Genomic DNA, 22,382 nt, shown 5'->3' with positions numbered 1-22,382 from the left:
AGTCCGTGAGACTCTTATCTCCAATAAATCACTAGAAAACTGGAAGTGGTGCTGTGGCTCAAATGGTAGAGCGCTCGCCTTGAGCTGAAGAGCTGAGGGATGGCGCCCAAGCCCAGAGTTTCAGCCCCACAACTGAAAAAAACAAAACAAAATCTGGGCAGTTTCAATAGCAGGGAAAGCCATGTGATCATCAATTTGCTTGTCTCCACTCAGCCTTTGAAGATCTACCATGAAAGAGCCTGGGAAACAAGGCTTAAGAGCATAGGTTGATCAAGTTTCTAGCTCCCACTGAGAAAAAGTGATTTTGTGTTGGAGTTGCTTAGAAGAGTTATAATAAACTATCCAGCCCATGTGAGGAGTCTCTGTAATCTTGTTTGTCCTCTATTGTGACTGCCTTTCTGGGCGTGTGCACGCGCGTGTATGTGTGTGCGTGCCAGCCAGTACTGGAGCTTGAATTCAGGGTCTTTTGCTCCCGCCTCCTTCCAACTCCTGCTTAAGGCTGGCATTCTACTACTTGAGTCATACTTCTAGTTCCCCTTTTGAACCTTTTAGAGTGCTACTTCGCTCACTGTTCTCTGTTAGTCCTTCCTCCCCCAGCAACACAGGTGAGGATGATGATATGTAACCCAAGGGGCTCATGCCACTACTCACCAATGACATAGCACTACCAAAAAAAACTCCAGCTGCTGAACTAGCCCCTCAGCCTGGCCTCATTTATCCTCTTACATTTCCCACCCTGTTCCACTCTCATGTCCTTCTACTTTTGTTTTTATAATATATATATGTAATTGTAATTATCATTGGCTAACTTTGTTCAGAACATTTCTCTTTTTTTTTTGGTGGTACTAGAGTTTGAACTCAGGGCTTTGTACCTGCTAGGCTGCGATTTCACCACTTGAACCACACCTCCAGCCTCCTTACACTTAAAAAACAATTTAAGCCAGGCACTGGTGGCTCATGCCTGTAATCCTAGCTGCTCAGGAGGCTGAGATGTGAGGATCACGGTTCAAAGCCAGCCCGGGCAGGAAAAGTCGTGATACTCTTATCTCCAATAAACCACTCAGAAAACCGGAAGTGGTGCTATGGCTCAAGTGGTAGAGAGCTAGATTTGATCTGAAGAGCTGAGGGACAGCACCCAGGCCAAGAGTTCAAGCCCCAGGACCAACAAAAAAAAAATATTAAATTTCTTATTGTGGTGGTACCAGAAATTGAACTCAGGGCCTCTCATTCTTGTTCACTGATGGATCTCTGCCACTTGAGCCATACCTCCAATCCAGACTTTCCTGCTGAGACTGGCTTTGAACTTCAATCCTCCAGATTTTAGCCATCTGAGTAGCTAGAATTACAAGTATGAACATAGCTTTCCTTCCACTTCCTTTTTTTGTCGGTCCTGGGACATGAACTATGGGCCTGGACCCTATCCCTGAGCTCTTCATCTCAAGGAAAGCACTCTACTATTTGAGTCACAGTGCCACTTCTGTTTTTCTGGTGGTTAATTGAAGATAAGAGTCTCACAGACTTTCCTGCCCGGGTTGGCTTTGAACCTCCATCCTCAAATTTCTGCCTCCTGAGTAGCCAGGATGACAGGCATGAGCCACCAGCACCTGGCTCCTTCCACTTCTTTTTTTTTTGGGGGGGGGGGTCTGGTTGTGGGGCCTGAACTCTGGGCCTGGGCGCTGTCCCTCAGCTCTTCAGCTCAAGGCTAGCGCTCTACCACTTGAGCTACAGCGCCACTTCCAGCTTTTTTCTTTTTGCTTATGTGGTGCTGAGGAATCGAACCCAGGGCCTCATGCATGCAAGGCAAGCGCTCTACCACTGAGCCACCTTCCCAGCCCCTCCTTCCACTTCTTAAAGATGCCAACCTCTTTCTTTGGTCCCTCTGTCTATCTACTTATTTGTTTATGGTGCCAGAGGTTGAACTGAGGGCCTTGTTCATGCTAAGCTTTTACACTCCCCACTGCGCTCTACCTCCAGTTCCTGTTCTCTTTCAAAACAATATTATCAATGTATTTAAGATATTCAGAAACAGGTACTATTCTTCCCACTGTTTCTTGAGAAGCTTCTTGTCTTCCTTTAGGTATCTGCCTCAGTATCAAATACTTAGGATCCTTTCCTGCCCCACTCCAGCCATGTCTGCAGTGGGTCATCCCTCTGATAGGTTTTAATCAGCTCCTTTTAGTTTTCCATGGGACCCCAGTACTTAGTAACATGGAAGAATGCAGGAGAAAGCCCTTAGGGGCTACCAGAGTCCTCTCTCATACTACAGTGGGCATTCTTTACCTGAACTATTGTGTGTTGTAAAGTTCTTGAACCCCCTTTCCCCACCTGTTAGCTGTGGGGCTTTGAAACTATTTAACCTTTCTGAATGTATCCCTTACCTGTGAAATAATAGGAGTCCCTGGGAAGGACAATGAATAAGTTTCTAGCTGGGTACCAGTGCTCATGCCTGTAATACTAGCTAATCAGGAGACTGAGATCTGAGGATCTCAGTTCAAAGCCAGGCAAGGCAGGAAAGTCTGTGAGACTCTTATCTCCACTAAACTACCCCTCCCCCCCAAAAAAAAATGGAAGTGGGGCTATATGGCTCAAGTGGTAGAGTGCTAGCCTTGAGTAAATGAAGCTCAGGAACAACGCCATGAGTTCTTGTCTAAGGACAAGCAAAAAAAAAATAGCTACTCAGGAGGCTGAGATACGAGAGTTCTGGCCCAAGGCCAGCCCAGTCCAGAAAGTCCCAGAGACTATCTTCAATTATTCACAGAAAAAGCCAGAAGTAGAGCTGTGGCTCAAATGGTAGAGTGCTAGCCTTGAGCAAAAGGAGCTCAAGGACAGGAACCAGCCCCAAGGTTCAAGCACCAGGACTGGGGGGGAAAAAAATCTATGCAAGCTGCTGCAGAAGCCTGAGGACTCTGTGTTGAGCTCTCTAATGCTTCCTTCTATATCCTTGCAGGAATAGGAGATTCCTTATCATTGATCAGTGAAGACGATACCCCAAGTCTGGCTAGGGGACTTGACTGTTAAGGAAATTTATAGGAGGCAGGTAGGAAGAAAACAGTTGATTCAGATCAGCTCTTCATCGAACACCACCTCTCCCTGTAGAGACCTTGGGATAAGGTCCCCTTAGTGCCCCTGAGTAGGGCTTTGGGGGGGCTTGAAACTTAGGGGATTTCTGGGTTAAACCTAGCATGTCTGTAGACTTCAGACTCCTAAAGAACAAATGTATGTCTGTTGCAATAGTGCTATGTCTGCTGTAGAGAAAGTTTGCAGAAAATAGGTATACAGGGAATGAAAAAAGATTTCCTCACATGTCCTGCCTTCCTATTCTTGAGGCTTTTATTTCTTATACCCCTCAGTTCATTAGATTATACTTAGATTACAAGTAAGTAAATGCTTGTTGAGCTAACCAGTAAATGTTTTTTGGAAGATACAGTTAGGGAAGGACAGCTCTGTATTGAGTCTCTGGTTCAGTGCCAGGAGAGGCCGGGAGGAGCATGAGGAAAAGCCAAGGCAGATGAGAAAGCCACCTGTTCTGATGAAGCTCCTGGGGAGATGTGAGCTCCAGGTTTCACACCTAGAAAATGAGTTTGGCTTGGACCACAAGCAGAAAATCAAGTGCTTTTTAGGCAGAAAGAAAACAAAGCAACACAAGGAGCAAAGAAAACTAACAAGGAAATAGCAGCTTCACATAGCTTGGGAGGCCTTCACTTGAGGGATGGGGAGTAGCACCCTTAGACTTGCAAGTCCAGATCCTGCTTGTGGGTCCTTACAGGGCAGAGGCCAGGAAATCTTGACCAAGCTTTTTCTAAGGCTTTTCTACTCAGGTCTCCCAACAGTCTTAGGCCATTTTGACCCTTATTTTCTAGCAGGGAGGTTTCTGAGTCCCTTGTCTTGTTCATAGCCTAGTGTCAGTTTAAGTGAGTGTACTGGCTTACAGACGTCTGTGTGTAACCCATCTCCAGCATATGTGCTCTCTGGGGTCAGATACTGTGTCCTTTTGCTCATCTCTACAGCCCCAGTTCCCTGATAGCGCTGCTCCTGATGGGTAACCCAAAGTGATTTTTGAGTCAGTAGATGAATAGTGATGAGTGAAGTGATGCATTCTCAGTCATTTTCTCAGGAGTCCTGAGTCTTTTCAGCAACAGTGACTCACATAATGTATGTGGGCATCTTTGTCAATCCCTGTGGCAGGAGTAGATTTATGTTGACTTTACCTCTTCATACTTGCCCTAACAATAGATGTACTTTTTTCTGTTTTGATTTGTTGTTAGTTTTTGTGCTGGTACTGGGGCTTGAACTCAGTGCTCTTCACTGTCAGCTTGGTTGCTCATGGCTGACCCTTTATCACTTGAGCCTCACCTCCAGTGTAGCATTTGACTATTTAATTGGAGATGGAGTGTCTCGGACTTTTTTTTTGACCAGGACTGGCTTTGAACCACAGTCTCCAGGTCCCCACCTCTTGAGTAACTAGGATTACAGGTGTGAGCCCCCAGAACCTGGCTGGTTTATTTAATTCATAAATTTATTTATTTATTTGAGTCAGTGTCTTGCCATGTAGGTGAGGCTGTTCTCAAGCTTGAGATTATTCTGAGTGCCAAGATTATGGGTATGTCCACCACTCCTAAAGTTAGATGCACTTAGATGCATTTGAAAGACAGGAAAACTTAAGGATTCAGCTTAGTGCACTGGGGGAAAGAGCCAGCTATTTGTAATTTTAGCAATTTCCCTTGTATCATTAGACTCCAAAGAGTGGAGGAAGAGCTAGCCTATAAGCCCCCATTGATCTTTGACCTCTGCTATAGGCTACCGCCTGTCCCTGAGCCCCACCACCAACTTTTGTAAATGACCCCAGCAACGTGTTGCTGCTGCCTATCTGTCTATCCATTTTCTGCTAGATGAAAAAATGCTCCTAATTTTTGTGTTCCTAGTTGATTTTGTAGTTTGCCTACATCTTCATGTGTGTTACTGCCATCTCTATCCCCTACCCAGTAGGTAAGCCCCATCACCATGTGATCATGCAGCTGTGGCTAAATGGAAACTCTTGCTGGGTGATCTCAGGTAGAAAGGACAGGGACTTAAATGATTATCTGCCTGTTATTGTCATGAGAGGACCAGAAATCCCTGCAGTCTTTCGGCTAAAAGTTTCAATTACATACCCAGGGAAAATTTTTTAAGCAATTCTAATTTTTAAAAAGACCTTTATGGCCACATACCACTCAGCTTCAGCAATTACCAATTACTGTTTCTTATATTTGACATTCTACCAATTGTCTGAGTCTTAGAGCCTTTTAATGATTGTCCACAGGTATGGATTCTACTCATGAATCTTGATCCTTTCTCCAGAGTCTGTATTTGCCTGCCCTCCACTCCACAGGGTATCCTACCAAGCTTCCTGTGGATCCTCAAATGAACTCAGCTCTAGCCCCTGGCTGTTCTGAATGTAGTTTGTTCCCTTAACTGAAAGACCCCATTCTTCCTGCAGCTAAGTATGCAGACCTCCTTCCCAAGAGACTAAACGTCCCTACCCTGCCCCCTACTTCTGCCCACACAATAGGTAAAGAGGTACGTTTGCCATTAGATTGTTTGAAAATTTGTTTCCCATTAATCTCAGGGAAGGGACAGCATGATTGGTTTTTGAGCCTATGTGGTTTTGAGGATTCATGGATCCATCAGCATAGGGTTTCAGAGCACCCATGTGGTGATTGGGGCTTACCTATTGGGGGTAGTTATCTTTGGTGAAGATGGCAGTAACATACTTGGTTGGTAAGCAGGCTAACCAAATCATGAATTAGGGCCATTTTTTGCTATCAGGCCTTTGTAATAGTCTTTATTCTGGTAATCTTATAATAATGTCTTATTTCCTTAGGCATTTCCCCAAAGACATGATATTAGGAGGGGATGAGGATAACAAATCATCTGAGAAGATGAATGTTTAAACAAGTGATTAAGGGAGCTTGGTTAGCTTAACTATAGATGATAGATTCTATGTACCTGGTGACAGTGACCTGGGAGGTTTTTTCTTCTTCTTCTTCTTTTTGGTACCATCCGGAGCTTGAACTCAGGGCCTGGGCACTATCCCTGAGCTTTTTTTTTTTTTTTTTTTGGGTGGGGGGGAGGGTCCAGTCATGGGGCCTGAACTCTGTCCCTCAGCTCTTCAGCTCAAGGCTAGCATACTACCACTTGAGCCACAGCGCCACTTCCGGCATTTTTCTTTTTGCTTATGGGGTCCTGAGGAATCAAACCCAGGGCCTCAGGCATGTAAGACAAGCGCTCTACCACTGAGCCACAACTCCACTTTTGACTTCTTGCTGGTTAATTGGAGATAAGAGTCTCATGAAGGGCTGGGAAGGTGACTCAGTGGTAGAGTGCTTGCCTTGCATGCATGAGGCCCTGGGTTCGATTCCTCAGTACCACATAAGCAGAAAAAAAAAGCCAGAGGTGGCACTGTGGTTCAAGTGGTAGAGCGCTAGCCTTGAGCTGAAGAGCTGAGGGACAGCGCCCAGGCCCAAAGTACAGGCCCACGACCGGCAAAAAAAAAAAACAAAAAAAAGAGTCTCATGAACATTTTCTGCCCAGGCTGGCTTTGAACTGCAATCCTCAGAACTCAGCCTCCTGAGCAGCTAGGATTACAAGCATGAGCCACCAATGCCCAGCTCTGATCGCCTATCAGAATGAGTAAACTAGCAAAAGCAGGCTGAAGCCAGGTGCCGGTGGCTCATACCTGTAATCTTAGCTACTCAGGAGGCTGAGATCTAAGGATCATGGTTCAAATCCAGCCCGGGCGGGAAAGTCCGTGAGACTCTTATCTCCAACAAACCATAGAAAACCAGAAGTGACACAGTGACTCAAATGGTAGAGCATTCACCTTGAGCTGAAGAGCTGAGGGACTGGGCCCAGGCCCAGAGTTCAAGCCCCATGACCGACAAAAAAAAAAAAAACAAACCAACAACAAAACAAAAAACACAGTCCAAATTCTCTTAGTGATCGTTAGCTGGTCACAAGTAATTTCAATTTAGTTTTCTTTGCAATTTTTAAGACAAACCTAAGCTTATGCATTTTTTTAAATGAATATAGGTTCCTTTTATATTCAGAACTTTTTAATGAAATAAATCTTGTCCGTGCCACAGCTAGCTGGAAAGTCACCCTGTAGGTCCTCTGCAGTAGACCATCCTTTTAAGATAGCTTCTAACTTTGTCCACCTCTGAGGAACTTCAGACTCTTTCTCTTTGGGTCCAGTCGTGGGCCTGAACTCTGGGCCTAGGCGCTATCCCTCAGCTCTTCAGCTCAAGGCTAGCGCTCTACCACTTGAGCCACAGCGCCACTTCTGGCTTTTTTTCTTTTTTTTGCTTATGTGGTGCTGAGGAATCAAACCCAGGGCCTCATGCATGCAAGGCAAGCGCTCTACCACTGAGCCACCTTCCCAGCCCCTTTTTCTCTTTTAGTCAGAAATTGCCCATTCTCTGTTCTGTTGGCTCAACCAACAAAACCAACAAAAAAAAAAACTAAGGGAATACCAATTTATATCCCTCCAGTAATGTGGAGGAGTTTCATATTGGTATCAGCACCTAGCATTATCAAGCACAAACAAACAAAAACTCTTAAGTTTTTTGTTTTGTGTTGGGAGTAGGTGGCTTGAACTCAGAGCCTGGTGCTCTAGCTTGGCTGGTTTGCTCATGACTAATGTTCAACTATTACTTGAGCCATGTCTCCAGTCTAGTATTTTGCTAGTTAACTAGAGATAGCTTCAAACCCACATCCTCTGATCTTAGCCTCCTGAGTAGCTAGTTTCAGGTATGAGCCACTGACACCCAGCAACCTTGTTGATTTAGAGTACACATTCACATTTCATACACCCCCTGGAAATAGTGGCAGTAGGATTGGAAAAATAGTTTTATGACACAGAAAAGAGAGTCTACAAGGAAGGGAAAAGGTGGTATGTTGTCCTGATTTTGTGTGTATGTGTGTGTGTAAAAGGTGGTATGATGTCCTGATGTGTGTGTGTGTGTGTGTGTGTGTATGTCAGGGGTACATGCAGGAGCTTGCAGAACAAAGGAGGAGGAAGATAGGTATGCATTCCTGTAGGGAAATAGCCCTGACTACTGATTGTGAGATTTTATGGGGAGTGGGTGGCATTGCCAACTCTTCCTAGGAGACATGGCCAGCAGCCAGTTGTGCAAAAAGCAGGCCTGAAAGATCAGCTCCCCAAAGGAACATGAATCTTCCTGTCTACCCAGTTGGAGGGGGCATACCTAAACTAAAGGTCCTAGAGTGGTGCTTGCTGTGGTAGATAGAGCAGATGTGGAAAAGGACTGTGGGATCATAGGCTGGGCACATTGCAGCTAGGCTATCAGTCTCAAAGAAGCTGCTCAGCATCTGCAGCGGCCTGTTTTGGTTAGAATCAGGGCTTTGGGTGTAGTGCTTTATTCCCTTCCAGATAACATTGTAGAGGACTGAAAAACAGGAAGGTGTTTTCCATAATCTTTCCTTCCAGACGTGGCCAGTCCTGACATATTAATATATTTCCTCCAACTCGGTGTTTGTTTATAACTTCATATGAGTATCTATTAATAAGTAGATACATACACACATATACTTTGTAAATGGAACTAGGTTGTATGTCTGGTTTTGATTTGTGGCTTTCTCACAGCTCAGGCTGTGTTCTTTGCCTAGATGGGCTCTGGCTCTTGGTTCCTGTGTGCCCACAGCCCATGTTCACAAAAGGTGTGGACCATATATGCCCATTCTACAAGCTTGAGATAAGCATTTGACTTTTATGAGCAAAAGTTCCACTGTGATTTTTTTTTAAAGCATTTCCAGAAATAAAGATAATAGAAAAGTGGTTTCCCAGAGAGTTAACATATGGCCAGTGTTTGTTACACCCACTCACCCCCCTCCCCCTCCTGAACTATTTTAAACTGTGTTCCAGACACCATCTGATTTCAACTGTGAGTGCTTGAGCACAGATCTTCTCTAAAAGCTGGGGCTCCCTATCTCAATACCACAAAACCACGTGAGAAGCATTTCCACAATGTCTTGGGCTAGCAGACCACATCCCTGTCATGTGCTTGCCTAGTGGCAACTTTTCTAGCTGGAACTGGGGGTGTGGGGGGGGGGTATAGTTCCAGACTAGCACCAAAATAGAGATTATAGGGCTTCTTCAGCTCTTTTAGTTCTTTTAAGGTCAAACCAGTATATTAGAGTAAATGTCAAAAGCTTGTGGAGTCTTTTGAACCAGCTCAAATAAACATGTGCCATTTTAAGGATAGTGGTCTCTTCATCAGGTTACCTCTTTTTTTTTTTTTTTTTTTTAAATTTTTGTTGGTTGTGGGGCTTGAACTCTGGGCCTGGGCACTGTCCCTCAGCTCTTCAGCTCAAGGCTAGTGCTGTACTTAAGCCACAGCACCACTTCCAGCTTTTTCTGTTTATGTGGTACTGAGGAATCGAACCCAGGGCCTCAGGCATGTGAGGTAAGCATTCTACCACTGAGCTACCTTCCCAGCCCCAGGTTACCTCTTTAATAATCTCCTTCATTGGGAGTTCTTGGGAGGAGGACAGCTTAGTTGAACAACTAAGAAAAATGTGAACAAAAAGTGTGTCAAGTCTCAGGAATTGGTATGATTAGAAGATTTCTTTCAGAAGGACCAAAATACCATTCCACATGTAGGTGGATAAATAAGCTTTGAGATATTTTTATCTTGTGGGGGAAAAATATGTTTCTTTAAAAAGTCAAGGAACTAGCATTATAATGTTTGCTAACATTTGCTATCAAAAGAAAGAAAAAAGTTATGATCTGTTTGGGATATAGTTTGGCAAACATGCCAGCTACTTGTGAGGTCCAAAGGCCACGTGTTCTCTTCAGTTACTGTGGGTACCCAAACCATTGTGTCTGTTTCCTCCTTCAGAGGTGAAACACCTAGGCACTAGGGCAATAAATTAGCTGCAAGATCCTTGGAAGGCCAAAGGTGGTGTGGGATGCTGCTCTGGAGACTCAGTGAAAATCTCAAGCAGGCTTGTTCTAGTGGACAGGCTTTTCCACTGGAATGTTAGGCATTGGAGCTGCAATAAGAAGGCATCTCTCAGGTGTGGGTGGTGTGTTGGCCTCACTTACCCCAAAGTCTCTGCCAATTCCTACTCTGATTATGGGGCTAGCTGGTCTGGGGATATCCCTGGTGGTCAAAATTGCTGGCAGAGCTTCAATTTTTTTTTTTATTTTTTTTTTTAATGTTGGCTGGCACAGGAAGGTTAAGAAAAACAAATCAGAACCAAGCATGGTGTCTTACTTCTATAATGCTAGCTCGTTGGGAGGTAGGGACAGGATAATGGATTCAAGGCCAGTACAGGCAAAGTTAATGAGGCCCTGCCTTATAAACATAAATACATGTCAGTGGCCACTGACTCATTATTATTATTATCCTAGCTGCTTAGGAGGCTGAGATCTGAAGATGGAGGTTAAGCATCAGCTTGGGCAGACAAATCTGAGAGAAGAGACCCTGAGTTCAAGTCCCAGTATTGGCACAAAATGAAAATGTATGCCTAGTTTTCTTTGTCTCTGTTGCCATCAGTTTGCACATCTTTTCTGCAGTTAGTGTGGATCAGGTCACTTAGCTATGTGCTTTCTGAGCTTGGTAAAAAATTTTTCTCCTGCTGCTACTGGGATTTGAACTCAGGATCTTGCCTTGTTGCTCAGTCCTTTCCACTTCTACTCATAGCTGGCACTCTATCACTTGAACTATAGTTCCATTTCGGGCTTTTTGCTAGTTAATTGGAGGTAAGAGCCTTTGGATTTGCCTTCCTAGCTGGCTCCAAACCTCAATTCTCAGATCTCAGCCTTCTGAGCAGCTAAGATTATAGGTGTGAAGCACTTGTTCCTGACAGCATAGTAGATTTATTTTCCCTCTAGTTGATGTTTTTCTAGAGAGTAAACTTCTAGTTGAGTCCTGGTGCAAGGATGATTACACATAGTGTGAAGTGGGGTATAGCAGGATCTAGGACAACAGACAAGAAACTGGGCAGCCAGGGCTTCTCCTTCAAATGCCACGGTGGCCTTGAGCAGCTGAAAGCACAGAACACAGGACTTGTTTTCCTTTCTGTGGATGGCTGATAGATTCTTTCTTTCTTTTTTGTTGGTCCTGGGACTTGAATTCTGTGCCTGATCACTGTCTCTGGACTCTCTTTGCTTAAGGTTAGCACTCTACCACTTGAACCACAGCTTCTGGCTTTTTCTGTGATTAATTGGAGATGAGAGTCTCACAGACTTTCCTGCCCCAGCTGGCTTTGAACCGCATTCCTCAGATCTTAGCCTCCTGAGTAGCTAGGATTACAAGCACCTGGCTTGACTTCTATTTTTCCTTTTTTTCTTTTTCTTTTTCCTTTTTTGTCGGTCATAGGGGCTGATCGCTGGGCCTAGATGCTGTCCCTCAGCTCTTCAGCTCAAGGCTAGTGCCCTACCACTTGAGCCACAGAACCACTTCTGGCTTTTTTCTGCTTATGTGGTGCTGAGGAATCGAACCCAGGGCCTCATGCATGTGAGACAAGCACTCTACCACTGAGCCAACTTCCTAGCTCTTGGCTTCTTTTTTTAAAATGTCAAAAAAAATTTTTTTCCTTAAACCTTTTTTTCCTTTTTGTGGTCTACTTCTGATGATATACTTGATAATTGTATAATTTTCCTCTTTAGGTCTTTATGATTTTATTTTAGATACACAGGGTAAAAAGTCCCATATTCGCCGGGCGCTGGTGGCTCACGCCTGTAATCCTAGCTACTCAGGAGGCTGAGATCTGAGGATTGCGGTTCAAAGCCAGCCCGGGCAGGAGAGACTCCTATACCCAATAAACCACCAGAAAACCGGAAGTGGCGCTGTAGCTCAAGTGGTAGAGCGCTTGCCTTGAGCTGAAGAGCTGAGGGACAGCGCCCAGGCCCAGAGTTCAAGCCCCACGACCGACAAAAAAAAAAAAAAAGTCCCATATTCAAGCTTCTGATTCTTCGAAGTTTTTTTTTTTTTTTTTTTGTGGTGGGGCTTGAACTCTGGGCCTGGGCATTGTCCCTCAGCTCTTCAGCTCAAGGATAGTGCTCTACCACTTGAGCCACAGCACCACTTTTGGTTTCCTGAGTGGTTTTATTGGAGATGAGTCTCATGTACTTCCCTGCTCGGGATGGCTTTGAACCGTGATCCTCACATCTCAGCCTCCTGAAGAGCTAGAATTATAGGCGTGAGCCACCAGTGCCTGGCTTCTGATTCTTTTAGATGGGTGAAGAGATTCTATACATGCTGGTTGCAGTCTGCCAGGAGGTTACTTGGGTATAGTGAGTGCCAAAACATGAATGGCCACTCCTCTATCTCCGTCTTCTCAGGAGGGAGATTTCCTGGCTTTTCTGCAGCTAGAGTGAACAGAAGGAATTCTGAACAACACTAGTGCTGTTCTCAAGGTATGCTGGGTCCTGACCACAGCCACTCACAGATTGATTACCTGAGGTCTCAGTGTGAGTAAGGGAAGGCCAGACATAACTACAAGTGAGGATTGGGAGGCCCAAGAACTGGAGCCGGGTGGAAGGGTTACCAGGGACAAAGTACAATATTAGCAAAGGCGGAAATGCCTGTTTTGTTTGGCTTGTCTTCTATTTTATAGCACATGATCTTCAAGCTATAATTAGGAGCAAAACCTTTTTAAAAATGGTTTGCAGTCGGGCACCGATGGCTCAAGCCTGTAATCCTAGCTACTCAGGAAGCTGAGATCTGAGGATCAGGGTTCAAAGCCAGCCTGGCCAGGAAAGATTGTGAAACTCTTACCTCCAATAAACCACCAGAAAACCGAAAGTGGTGCTGTGGATCAAGAACGCTAGCCTTGAGCTGAAGAGCTGAGGGATGGCACCCAGGCCCAGAGTTCTAGCCCCACCACTGACAAAAAGAAAAAGAAAAAAAAAAAAGGTTTGCAGGACTGAAAACAGTGCTCAGAGCATCTTGGTTTATGTTTTGGCATCAAACATGAAAGGGCTATCTGAGCGCCACTGGGCAGAGGACGTGGGAGTGGCGGCATAGAACTGACCTGCACAGCCCTGGGGCCTGGCTGCAGGAAAGCCTTCTTCCTTCTTAGCTGCAGGCTCTCACGGCAGTTCCTTGTTCATAGAGCTCAGCAGAACTGGCCTCTGCTTCTTAGTTTCTTGCTGTTAAGTGGTGTGTTCTAGTTCAGTATAGGCTTGTTTTTGGCCTCTAACCAGGTTGATGCTTTTCAGACTCTTGAGTCATTAACAATTCTCATACCAGCCATGCCACCTGTGATGTTGCCCAGGCAGGATAGAGTAGGGCTCATCCTCATCATAAGCCCTGACATCTGATGTTTTTTACCCATTCCTCACTAAGGATGTTCCTTTGGCACAGTTGCTAATTGTGGTTGTCCCACCATTCAAAACTATTGCTATGTGCTATGTACTGCATCTGGTCTCTATACATACACCAGGCATCTTTGCTGTGGTAGAGATTCAGTGTGTCTCCTGGGACCTGCTAGTCTGCTGACTGGAGCAAAGGTGGTATAATATTCAATGACTGCCCAGATGCCCCTGTGCTGCCAGGTCCCCCTCAGACCCCAATGTACCCCTCTATTCTTGTGTTAACACTTTGTCAGTTCTGTTGAAAATACTCAGTGACTTCTTAGAGCCCACCAGGAGATGTTTCCATTTCCAAGATGGAGCACCTGACCCCAAGCCAACTTCAGCACAGCACACCAGGTCATCACTAGTGCTCCTTCCACCCCCATGTATGGCTCTCTGTTGCTTGCCCTTAATTCTGATCCTGCACTTCATGTGGAAGCTTTTGTTACTATCCTACATCATTATTCTTAAGTCTCTTTGTGGCCCCAGAGACCTTCTCATGCATCTGTTCCTTTCCCCTGGATTCCTTGCAAGCAAGAACCTGTTTTTGGCTCTTTGCTTGAGTTCAGGCTTCAGGAAGCTGATGAGGAGGGAGGAACTTGAGCTCTGGTTGTTAAATGAAGAATCTAGAAGTGTGATAGGCCAATATTGTTTTATATTATTTGTCTCAGTTTTCTTTCTGTGATTTTTGAGGATCATGGACCTGATACTACAGCTCTTGTGTCCAACATTCTTCAGTACCCTGGGCTTAGTTGATTTGTGCTTTTGAGCACAGACAGGTTTAACTAGGTTTATTTTCGGAACTGAGGCTAAAGAGCCCTGGCATACTAGTTTGTTTATCATAAAACCTAGTGCTGGCAAGACAGGTAGGGAGGAGACCTGCCCTAGAGGGAAGAATGAAGGCTGAGAGCGGAGTAGAGCAGCCAGTGCCTTAGGAGACAGGGGACAGGCCACAGAGCCCAAGTCTGATACGCCCTTCCCTTTCTAGCAGGTACACTTTTTGTATGTTATACTCACGTGTTAGAGGCACAGTTTACACCACTCTTATTCAAGAGGAGCTCTGCCTGCCTCATATGTACAGTGTTTATCTCTGGAACAACATGTGATAGAAAAACTTTAATGGGATTTCCTGTTTTCATACGTTGTGAATTGTCTCCTCATCTCCCACACTAGAAATTGTTGACATTGGGGCTGGTCTCTTTGGTCACATCAAGAGACATGCATTGTTCTACATAGGAACTGGGGGATGACTTCTGTGGCCTGTTTACAGAAGAGGAATCTGGAACTAGGCTTCCACTGTACTCAGTGGCACAATTAGGGAGGGACCACTAAGAGGCCAGGAGACCAGGTCTAACACATACTTGATTTTGTGCTGATTGTGGGCAGTCTTTAGGGATGGCTCTCAGCCTGCTTATGGAGCTTCCATTTTACTTCGTGATAACCACTTTTCCATTCCTTCTCATGGTCCTGCCCCTTTACTCCCAAACTCAGCCTCTTGACATTTCTCTACTAAGCATTCCCTTTCATGCATGCAAGGGACAATACCTGGGCCACCTAAGGGCAGTTGTACAGGACTCTGGTCAGGCCCCTGGAAGCAGATTTACTGTGTAACACTCTCTCTCTCTCTCTCTTTTTCTCTCTCTCTGTATTTCAGTGAGGATGCCATGAGGAAAGCTGGTGTGGCCCACAGTAAATCCAGCAAGGATATGGAGAGCCATGTGTTCCTGAAGGCCAAGACTCGGGTAAGGCCCTGTTGTGTAAAACTCCTCAAGAAAGAGGGTCTGGGAGAGGAGTGTTACAGAATCTGAAAACTATACTGGGGTCCTGGGGAGTGGGAAGGTTCTCTCTCCTGTGTGTCCATGCAATGGGAAGGACACTAAGTTGCCATCTTGGATATGGGCTCTGCCTCTGGACCTCACTGTTGGCCTTTGCTGTATGTGGTCAGCCCAGTGAGTCCTGTGAAGGAGATGCTCTGCCCTTGGCCTCAGAGTCAGTGTCGTCCTCCTTGAGCCCTGCAGGACCCTGATGCATGGGTTAGAGAAGGGTTTCCTCTGTTTAATGAGGCAGGGAATATTTGTCGGGGTTGAGGCCTGGAACAGGTGGTGTAGGGAGAGGGATTTCTATTGTAGACTCTTGCTCTGGGCCAGGTGTACCACCTTGGGCTTTAAGTGATCCTCTTTTCCCATCTGTGGCTCTCCTTGGAGAGTGAAGCAAAATAACAAAGTTTGGTAGCGAAAAAAATGTGTGTGTGCACATGAATGCACATGGAAGAGCCCTTAAGAGCATACTTAACTGAGGTGAGTAGAAGTAGGTTGTGGAGCTTGAACCCAGGGCTTGGGCACTGTCCCTGAGCTCTTTTTTGCTTAAGGCCAGTACTTTACCACTTTAAACCACAGCTCTATTTCCACTTTCTGGTGGTTAGTTGGAGATAAGGGTCTGGACTTTACTCCCTGGGCTGGCTTTGAACCACAATCCTCAGATCTCAGCCTCCTGAATAGCTAGAATTACAGAGGTGAGCCACCAGCACCCATCTTTTTGTTGTTGGTGGTGGTGGTTGTGGTTGTGAAGCTTGAACTCTGGGCTTGGGTGCTGTATCTCAGCTCTTCAGCTCAAGGCTAGCGCTCTACCACTTGAGCCACAGCGCCACTTCTGGTTTTCTGGTGGTTAATTGGAGATAGGAGTCTCATAGACTTTCTTGCCCGGGCTGGCTTTGAACTGCAAGCCTCACATCTCAGCCTCCTGAGTAGCTAGGATTATAGGAGCGAGCCACCTATGCCCAGCTGTCCCAACTCTTTTTGAGGACTGGCTTTGAACTATGATCCTCCTGATATCTACCTCCTGAATAGCTAGGATTACAGAGGTGAGCCACTGCACTTGGCTTCATTTGCCTATGGATTTTTTTTAAACCATTAAGTCATCAGTCTTTTTATTTCTGGGCTTTACTAGTTCTTTGTAAATTTGAATACAAATCTCTTACTAAATATATAATTCTCAAATATTTAGGGGATGAGATTTTAAATTTTTGTATATTTTTTGTGCTCACACACCTTTTTTTCTTTTTTGATCTTGGTTAGAACACTATTTTTTTTTATTTTTTAAATTTTTATTTATTTACTTAGTTGGTTGTGGGGCCTGGTCCCTGTCCCTCAGCTCTTCAGCTCAAGGCTAGTGCTCTACCACTGGAGCCACAGTGCCACTTCTGATTTTTTCTACTTATGTGGTGCTGAGGAATCGAACCCAGGGCCTCATGCATGCAAGGCAAGCACTCTACCACTGAGCCACCTCCCAGCCCAGAACACTATTTTTAAAAAATATATTATTGTTATTGTAGAAGTGATATACAGAGGAGTTACAGTTACATAAGTCAGGTAATGAGTGCATTTCTTTTTTTTCTTTTTTTTTTTGTGGGGAGGGGGTGGTCATTTGTGGGCCTTGAACCTCCTGGGCACTGTCCCTGAACTCTTTAGCTCAAGGCTAGCCCTCTACCACTTGAGCCACAGCCCCACTTCCACTTCTGGTGGTTAATTAATAATCTCACAGACTTTCCTGCCCATGCTGGTTTTTGAACTCTGATCTTCAGATCTCAACTTCCTGAGTAGCTAGGATTACAGGGGTGAGCTACTGGTGCTGGCTTAGGAGTGCATTTCTTTCTTTCATTATTTCTTTTTTTTTTTTTTTTTTCCGGTCGTGGGGCCTGAACTCTGGGTGGGCCTAGGTGCTGTCCCTCAGCTCTTCAGCTCAAGGCTAGCAGTCTACCACTTGAGCCACAGCACCACTTGTGGCTTTTTATGCTTATGTGGTACTGAGGACTCGAACCCAGGGCCTCATGCATGCAAGGCAAGCACTCTACCACTGAGCCACTTTCCCAGCTTGGGAGTACATTTCTTTTTGAACCATGTACCCCTTCCCTCAATCTCTTCCAGTTTTTTCCTCCTATTTTCACCCACAAAATAGTGTCCTGTGAGTACCACTGCTATAGTTGTTCACCCTTTATCATACCTTTTCTGTTGCCCCCCCTTTCCCCCTCCCCCCCAAAGACAAACTAACAAAAGGAGGACAAAAACAGCAACAACAGCAGCAACAAAAAATTCTTGTTTCCATTTCTTAGAGTTAATTTCATAAAATATTATTTATATGTTCAAATGTACATAGTTATTGAGCTTTTGTGATCCAGTCCTATGAATATTCTCCTTTGGTCTCACTGTATGTCTGTCTAGAAACCTGTATAATTTATCATATCCCAGTGTAATTTCTTTTTTTTTTTTGCCAGTCCTGGGGCTTGAACTCAGGGCCTGGACACTGTCCTTGAGCTTCTTTTTGCTCAAGGCTAGCACTCTACCACTTGAGCCACAGCACAACTTCTGGCCTTTTTTGTTTATGTGGAACTGCAGATTTGAACCTAGGGCTTCATGCATGCTAGGCAAGCACTCTACTACTAAGCCACATTCCTAGCCCTAGTGGGGTTTTTTTTGTTGTTGTTTGTTTGTTTTTTTACCACCTCATGTGTTTACTTGTAGATTTTTTTTTTTTCAGTCATGGGGTTTGAACACAGGGCCTGGGCACTGTCCCTCAACTCTTCAGCTCAAGGTGAGCACTCTTATCACTTGAGCCACAGTGCCACTTCCAGTTTTTTGGTGGTTAATTGGAGATAAGAGTCTCAGGCACTTTCCTGCCAGGGCTGGCTTTGAACCGCAGTCCTCAGATCTCAGCCTCCTGAATAACTAGCATTACAGATGTGAGCCACTGGCGCCTGGCTTTACTTGTAGATTTATTTTATTTCATTTTATTTTTTTTGTTGGTCGTGGGGCCTAAACTCTGGGCCTGGGCGCTGTCCCTCAGCTCTTTAGCTCTAGGCTAGCACTCTACCACTTGAGCCACAGCACCACTTCCTGCTTTTTCTGCTTATGTGGTGGTGAGGAATGGAACCCAGGGCCTTATGTATGCAAGGCAAGCACTCTACCACTCTACCATCTTCCCAGCCCTCCATGTAAGTAGTTGTACAAAGAAGTTCCCATACTACAAAACCGTATATGAATACAAAGTGTCTGATAACATTGTCACCCACCACTCCTAACCCACCCCTTCTCTAAATTTTCTTCTTTTTTTTTAAATTATGATTAGGTGATTACATAAATTTCACATATTTCACAGTATTGTGGAATAGTGATACTTAGTTAAAGTCATAAACACATTTTAGCCTTCACAAGGCAAATTGTCATTATCATCATCTATAAAGTTTGTGAATTCTATGAGCTTTGACAATACAATTATTTCTTCCACATCAGATGATATTTACATTTCTTTCCTTTTGCTTAGTGTAAACTGGTTGAACATTTCTTCATGTCTCTATTTGCTATTCTTCTTACTCTGAGAAGTCTCTAAGTCTTTAGCCCATTTATTAATTGGCTTGACTTTTGTGTGTTGGTTGTCAGCTCTTCAGCTCAGCTCAAGGCTAGCGCTCTACCATTTGACCTACAGCACCACTTCCAGTTTTTTGAGTGGTTTAATGGAGATGAAATTCTTGTCTGATGCATAGCTGATAAAAATCTTCCTTTTTATGGGCTTTCTGTTTATCTTGTTAGCTATGTCCTTTGCCATGCAGAAACTCTTCAGTTTGATGCAATCTCATTTATCTAGGCTTTCTTCAATTTGTTATGAGTCTTGATTTTAGGAAATTTTTGGGTTTTTTGGTTGTTGTTTTTTTTCCCCGTTTCTGTTTTTTTTTTTTTTGCCAGTCCTGGGGCTTTAACTCAGGGCCTGGGCACTGTCCCTGAGCTTCTTTTGCTCAAGGCTAGCAGTCTACCAAGGAGCCACAGCACCACCTCTGGCTTTTGTGATACTGAGGAATCGAACCCAGGACTTCATATATGCAAGACAAACACTCTACCACTCAGCCACAGTCCCAGCCCTTTACTTAGGAAGTTTTGACCCATGCCTAGGAGCCCTAGTGTTTCTCCTACTCCTTCCTGTAATACTTTAGTGGTATCTGGTCTTACATTGAGGTTTTTTTGTTGTTGTTTGTTTTGTTTTGCCAGTCCTGGGGTTGAACTCAGGGCCTGGGCACTGTCCCTTAGCTTCTTTTGCTCAAGACTAGCAACCTACCACTTGAGCCACAGCGCAATTTCTGGCTTTTTCTGAGTAGTTTATTGGTCATAAGTCTTACAGGGGTAACAATGCTCAATAGGAAATGTACCCATTACCTTACTCATATAATGTAACCCCTCTGTATAGTATCTTTACAAGAAAGAAAGAAAGAGAGAGAGAGAGAGAGAAAGAAAGAGAGAAAGAGAGAAAGAAAGAAAGTCTTACGAACTTTTCTGCCTGGGCTGGCTTTGAAACTTAATCCTCAGATCTCAGCCTCCTGAGTAGCTAGGATTATAGATGTGAGCAACCAGCACCCAGTTGTGTGTATTTTCTTACAGTTAATCTCAGCTTCTAAAATATAGACCTTATTGGTTTGGTATTATTATACATTAATTTATAATCATATTGAGACTTAGTGGCTTACAGGAGTGACATATTACTCCTACTTCTGTGATTTAGGATTGGGTCACTTTGAATTCCCTGGCTGGGCTGTTCTACTGAGTTTACTTCTCATTTCCCTTGCAGCTGTCTGTAGTGGGCAGGTAGGCTATGCTGGAAGTTCTATACAGGCTTCACTCTCTGTATGTATGTCATGTAGCATTCATATTGATATCCTTAACAGAATAGCTCAGACTTCTTCGCAGTACTCTTCAAGGGAAAGAGTAGAAGCTGCTAGTATTCAGAGGTTGTAGAACATCATTTGCATATAGGTTTAAAGGCCATCACAGATTCAAGAGAGATTTACAGTACCTTTTGGGCAGTGGTCTGCATGTGTAGGGAGTCCAGTGATGGTTGCAGGGTCATCATGGAGACAGGCAACCTCAGAGATCCTTCCAGTGACAGAGGAGTGAGCCTTCCATCTCAAACAAAGGTCCTAGAAGCACAACAGCTCCTCAATATTGTAGTTTACTCTACCTTAGTATTTGAATTGCTTCATGTTGCATTATATATACTATGTCTTGTTAATATCAGACCTTTGATTAAGGTGACTTTAAATCTTTTTTTTTTTTTTTTTTTTTTTGGTCGGCCGTGGGGCTTGAACTCTGGGCCTGGGCGCTGTCCCTCAGCTCTTCAGCTCAAGGCGAGTGCTCTACCACTTGAGCTACAGCACCACTTCCCGTTTTCTGGTGGTTTATTGGAGATAGGAGTCTCACGGTCTCTCCTGCCCGGGCTGGCTTTGAACCGTGATCCTCAGATCTCAGCCTCCTGAGTAGCTAGGATTACAGGCGTGAGCCACCAGCGCCCGGCAATGACTTTAAATCTTAAACTACACAAGAAACCCTGACTAATTAGATAAGAATTATTAATGAGAGCAATGATGGGGAATTCTTGGGTTTTACACAACAGACAGTGTACTTGAACACTGTATCTGATGTCCATCTTTGTGTGTGTGTGTGTGTGTGTGTGTGCGCGCGCGCGCATGCACGCGTGCATATGCTTATATGTCAGTACTGGGGCTTGAACTCAAGGCCTTACCCTTCTTTTCCCCCTCCCCCACCCTGCTATGAGGACTTGAATTCAGGGTCTGGGCACTGCACTGAGCTCTTTTGCCACAGCTCACTGCCTGTTTTCTGTGGTTGAACTACAATTCTCAGATCTCAGCCTCCTGAGATTTAGCCTCCTAGGATTTAGAGGCATTAATCACCAGCACTCTGCTGGCCTTGCCCTCTTGCTTGGCTTTTTCTCTCATAGCTGATGTCCTTCAGCTTTAGCCACATCTCCACTTCCGGTTTTTTGCTGGTTAATTAAATAGAGATAAGCGTCTTATGAATTTATCTGCCCACATTAGGTTCAAACTGCAATTCTCAGATCTCAGTGTCCTAAGTAGCTACGATTATAGGCTTGAGCCACCAGCATCCAGCTTTAATTGTCCATTGTTTTATCTACTTACTGCTCAAGTTCCAAACGGCAGATCCCAACTAGTACAGTTGAGGACCTTCCTACTACCAGGGTCATTGTGGGAGAACTTTCCAGGTTAGCTACACAGTTGTACCTGCCACTGCTGTCTAAGACCACATTAGAATAGCTGTAAAACAATTTTGTTAAAAGATGGGACCCAGAGCAAGGAGGATGGGGAACAGTTTTCTCTGCTAGGATACCAGGAGAAGCTGGGAGGTTTTGCATCATAGAGGAGGAATATGCTCTTCCCTTGCCTAATAAGGTTGTAGGTCTAGGAATGCCACCTTTAAGGGAACCAGGGCACTACTGGGCATTTCAGGTTGTCAAAACAAGGAAAGTCCTTGTATTCTTTTTTTTGGGGGGGGTCCAGTTGTGGAGCCTGAACTCTGGGCCTGGGCACTGTCCCTCAGCTCTTCAGCTCAAGGCGAGCGCTCTACCACTTGAGCCACAGCGCCACTTCTCACTTTTTTTTGTTTTTGCTTATGTGGTGCTGAGGAATCGAACCCAGTGCCTCATGCATTCAAGGCAAGAGCTCTACCACGAGCCACCTCCCAGCCCCTTGTATTCTTTTTGTTTGTTTTTTGTTTGTCTGGGTTTTTTTGTCGGTCATGGGGCCTAAATTCTGGGCCTGGGCGCTTTCCCTCAGCTCTTATGCTCAAGGCTAGCACTCTACCACTTGAGCCACAGCTCTACTTCAGGCATTTTCTGCTTATGTGGTACTGAGGAATCCAACCCAGGGCCTCATGCTTGCAAGGCAAACATTCTACCCCTGAGCTACCTTCCCAGCCGTCCTTGTATTCTTATCTGAAAGAGTTTACCAAATGACTAGTGTCCTCCATTGTTGGTGTTCTCCAAGTTGTAGCTCTTTCTATTCTGACAGTGTTTTGTTCCAGGTCTCATGGCCAGATCCTGTTTGCAGACTCTAATGTGTTGTGCCCATCAGTCTGTGTTCTTCATGTGTGGTAGCCTAGTTGAAATGCTAGACTCTATCCAGTCTACAAACACAGATAGTAAGTAACTGCCTGCCCAGAATGTCACA

The 22,382-nt window shown here is 44.7% G+C and overlaps 1 protein-coding gene across 5 annotated transcripts in view; it reads left to right on the top strand.

Annotated features, from left to right (window-relative positions):
• Med15 (mediator complex subunit 15) overlaps positions 1-22,382 on the top strand; it is a 63,919-nt gene that overhangs the window by 3,265 nt on the left and 38,272 nt on the right. For all 5 annotated transcript variants that reach the window (XM_042666142.1, XM_042666146.1, XM_042666144.1 and 2 more), the window contains exon 2: positions 15,015-15,102. In XM_042666142.1, coding sequence (XP_042522076.1) covers positions 15,015-15,102 — 88 coding nt within the window. The remainder of the gene's footprint in view (positions 1-15,014; positions 15,103-22,382) is intronic.

Source organism: Dipodomys spectabilis, unplaced genomic scaffold (genome assembly GCF_019054845.1).
Source record: "Dipodomys spectabilis isolate Male_0828 unplaced genomic scaffold, ASM1905484v1 ptg000363l, whole genome shotgun sequence".
NCBI classification, from domain to species: Eukaryota; Metazoa; Chordata; class Mammalia; order Rodentia; family Heteromyidae; genus Dipodomys; species Dipodomys spectabilis.
Note: the sequence above shows the minus strand (reverse complement) of the source record. Positions and strands in the feature narration are given on the sequence as shown.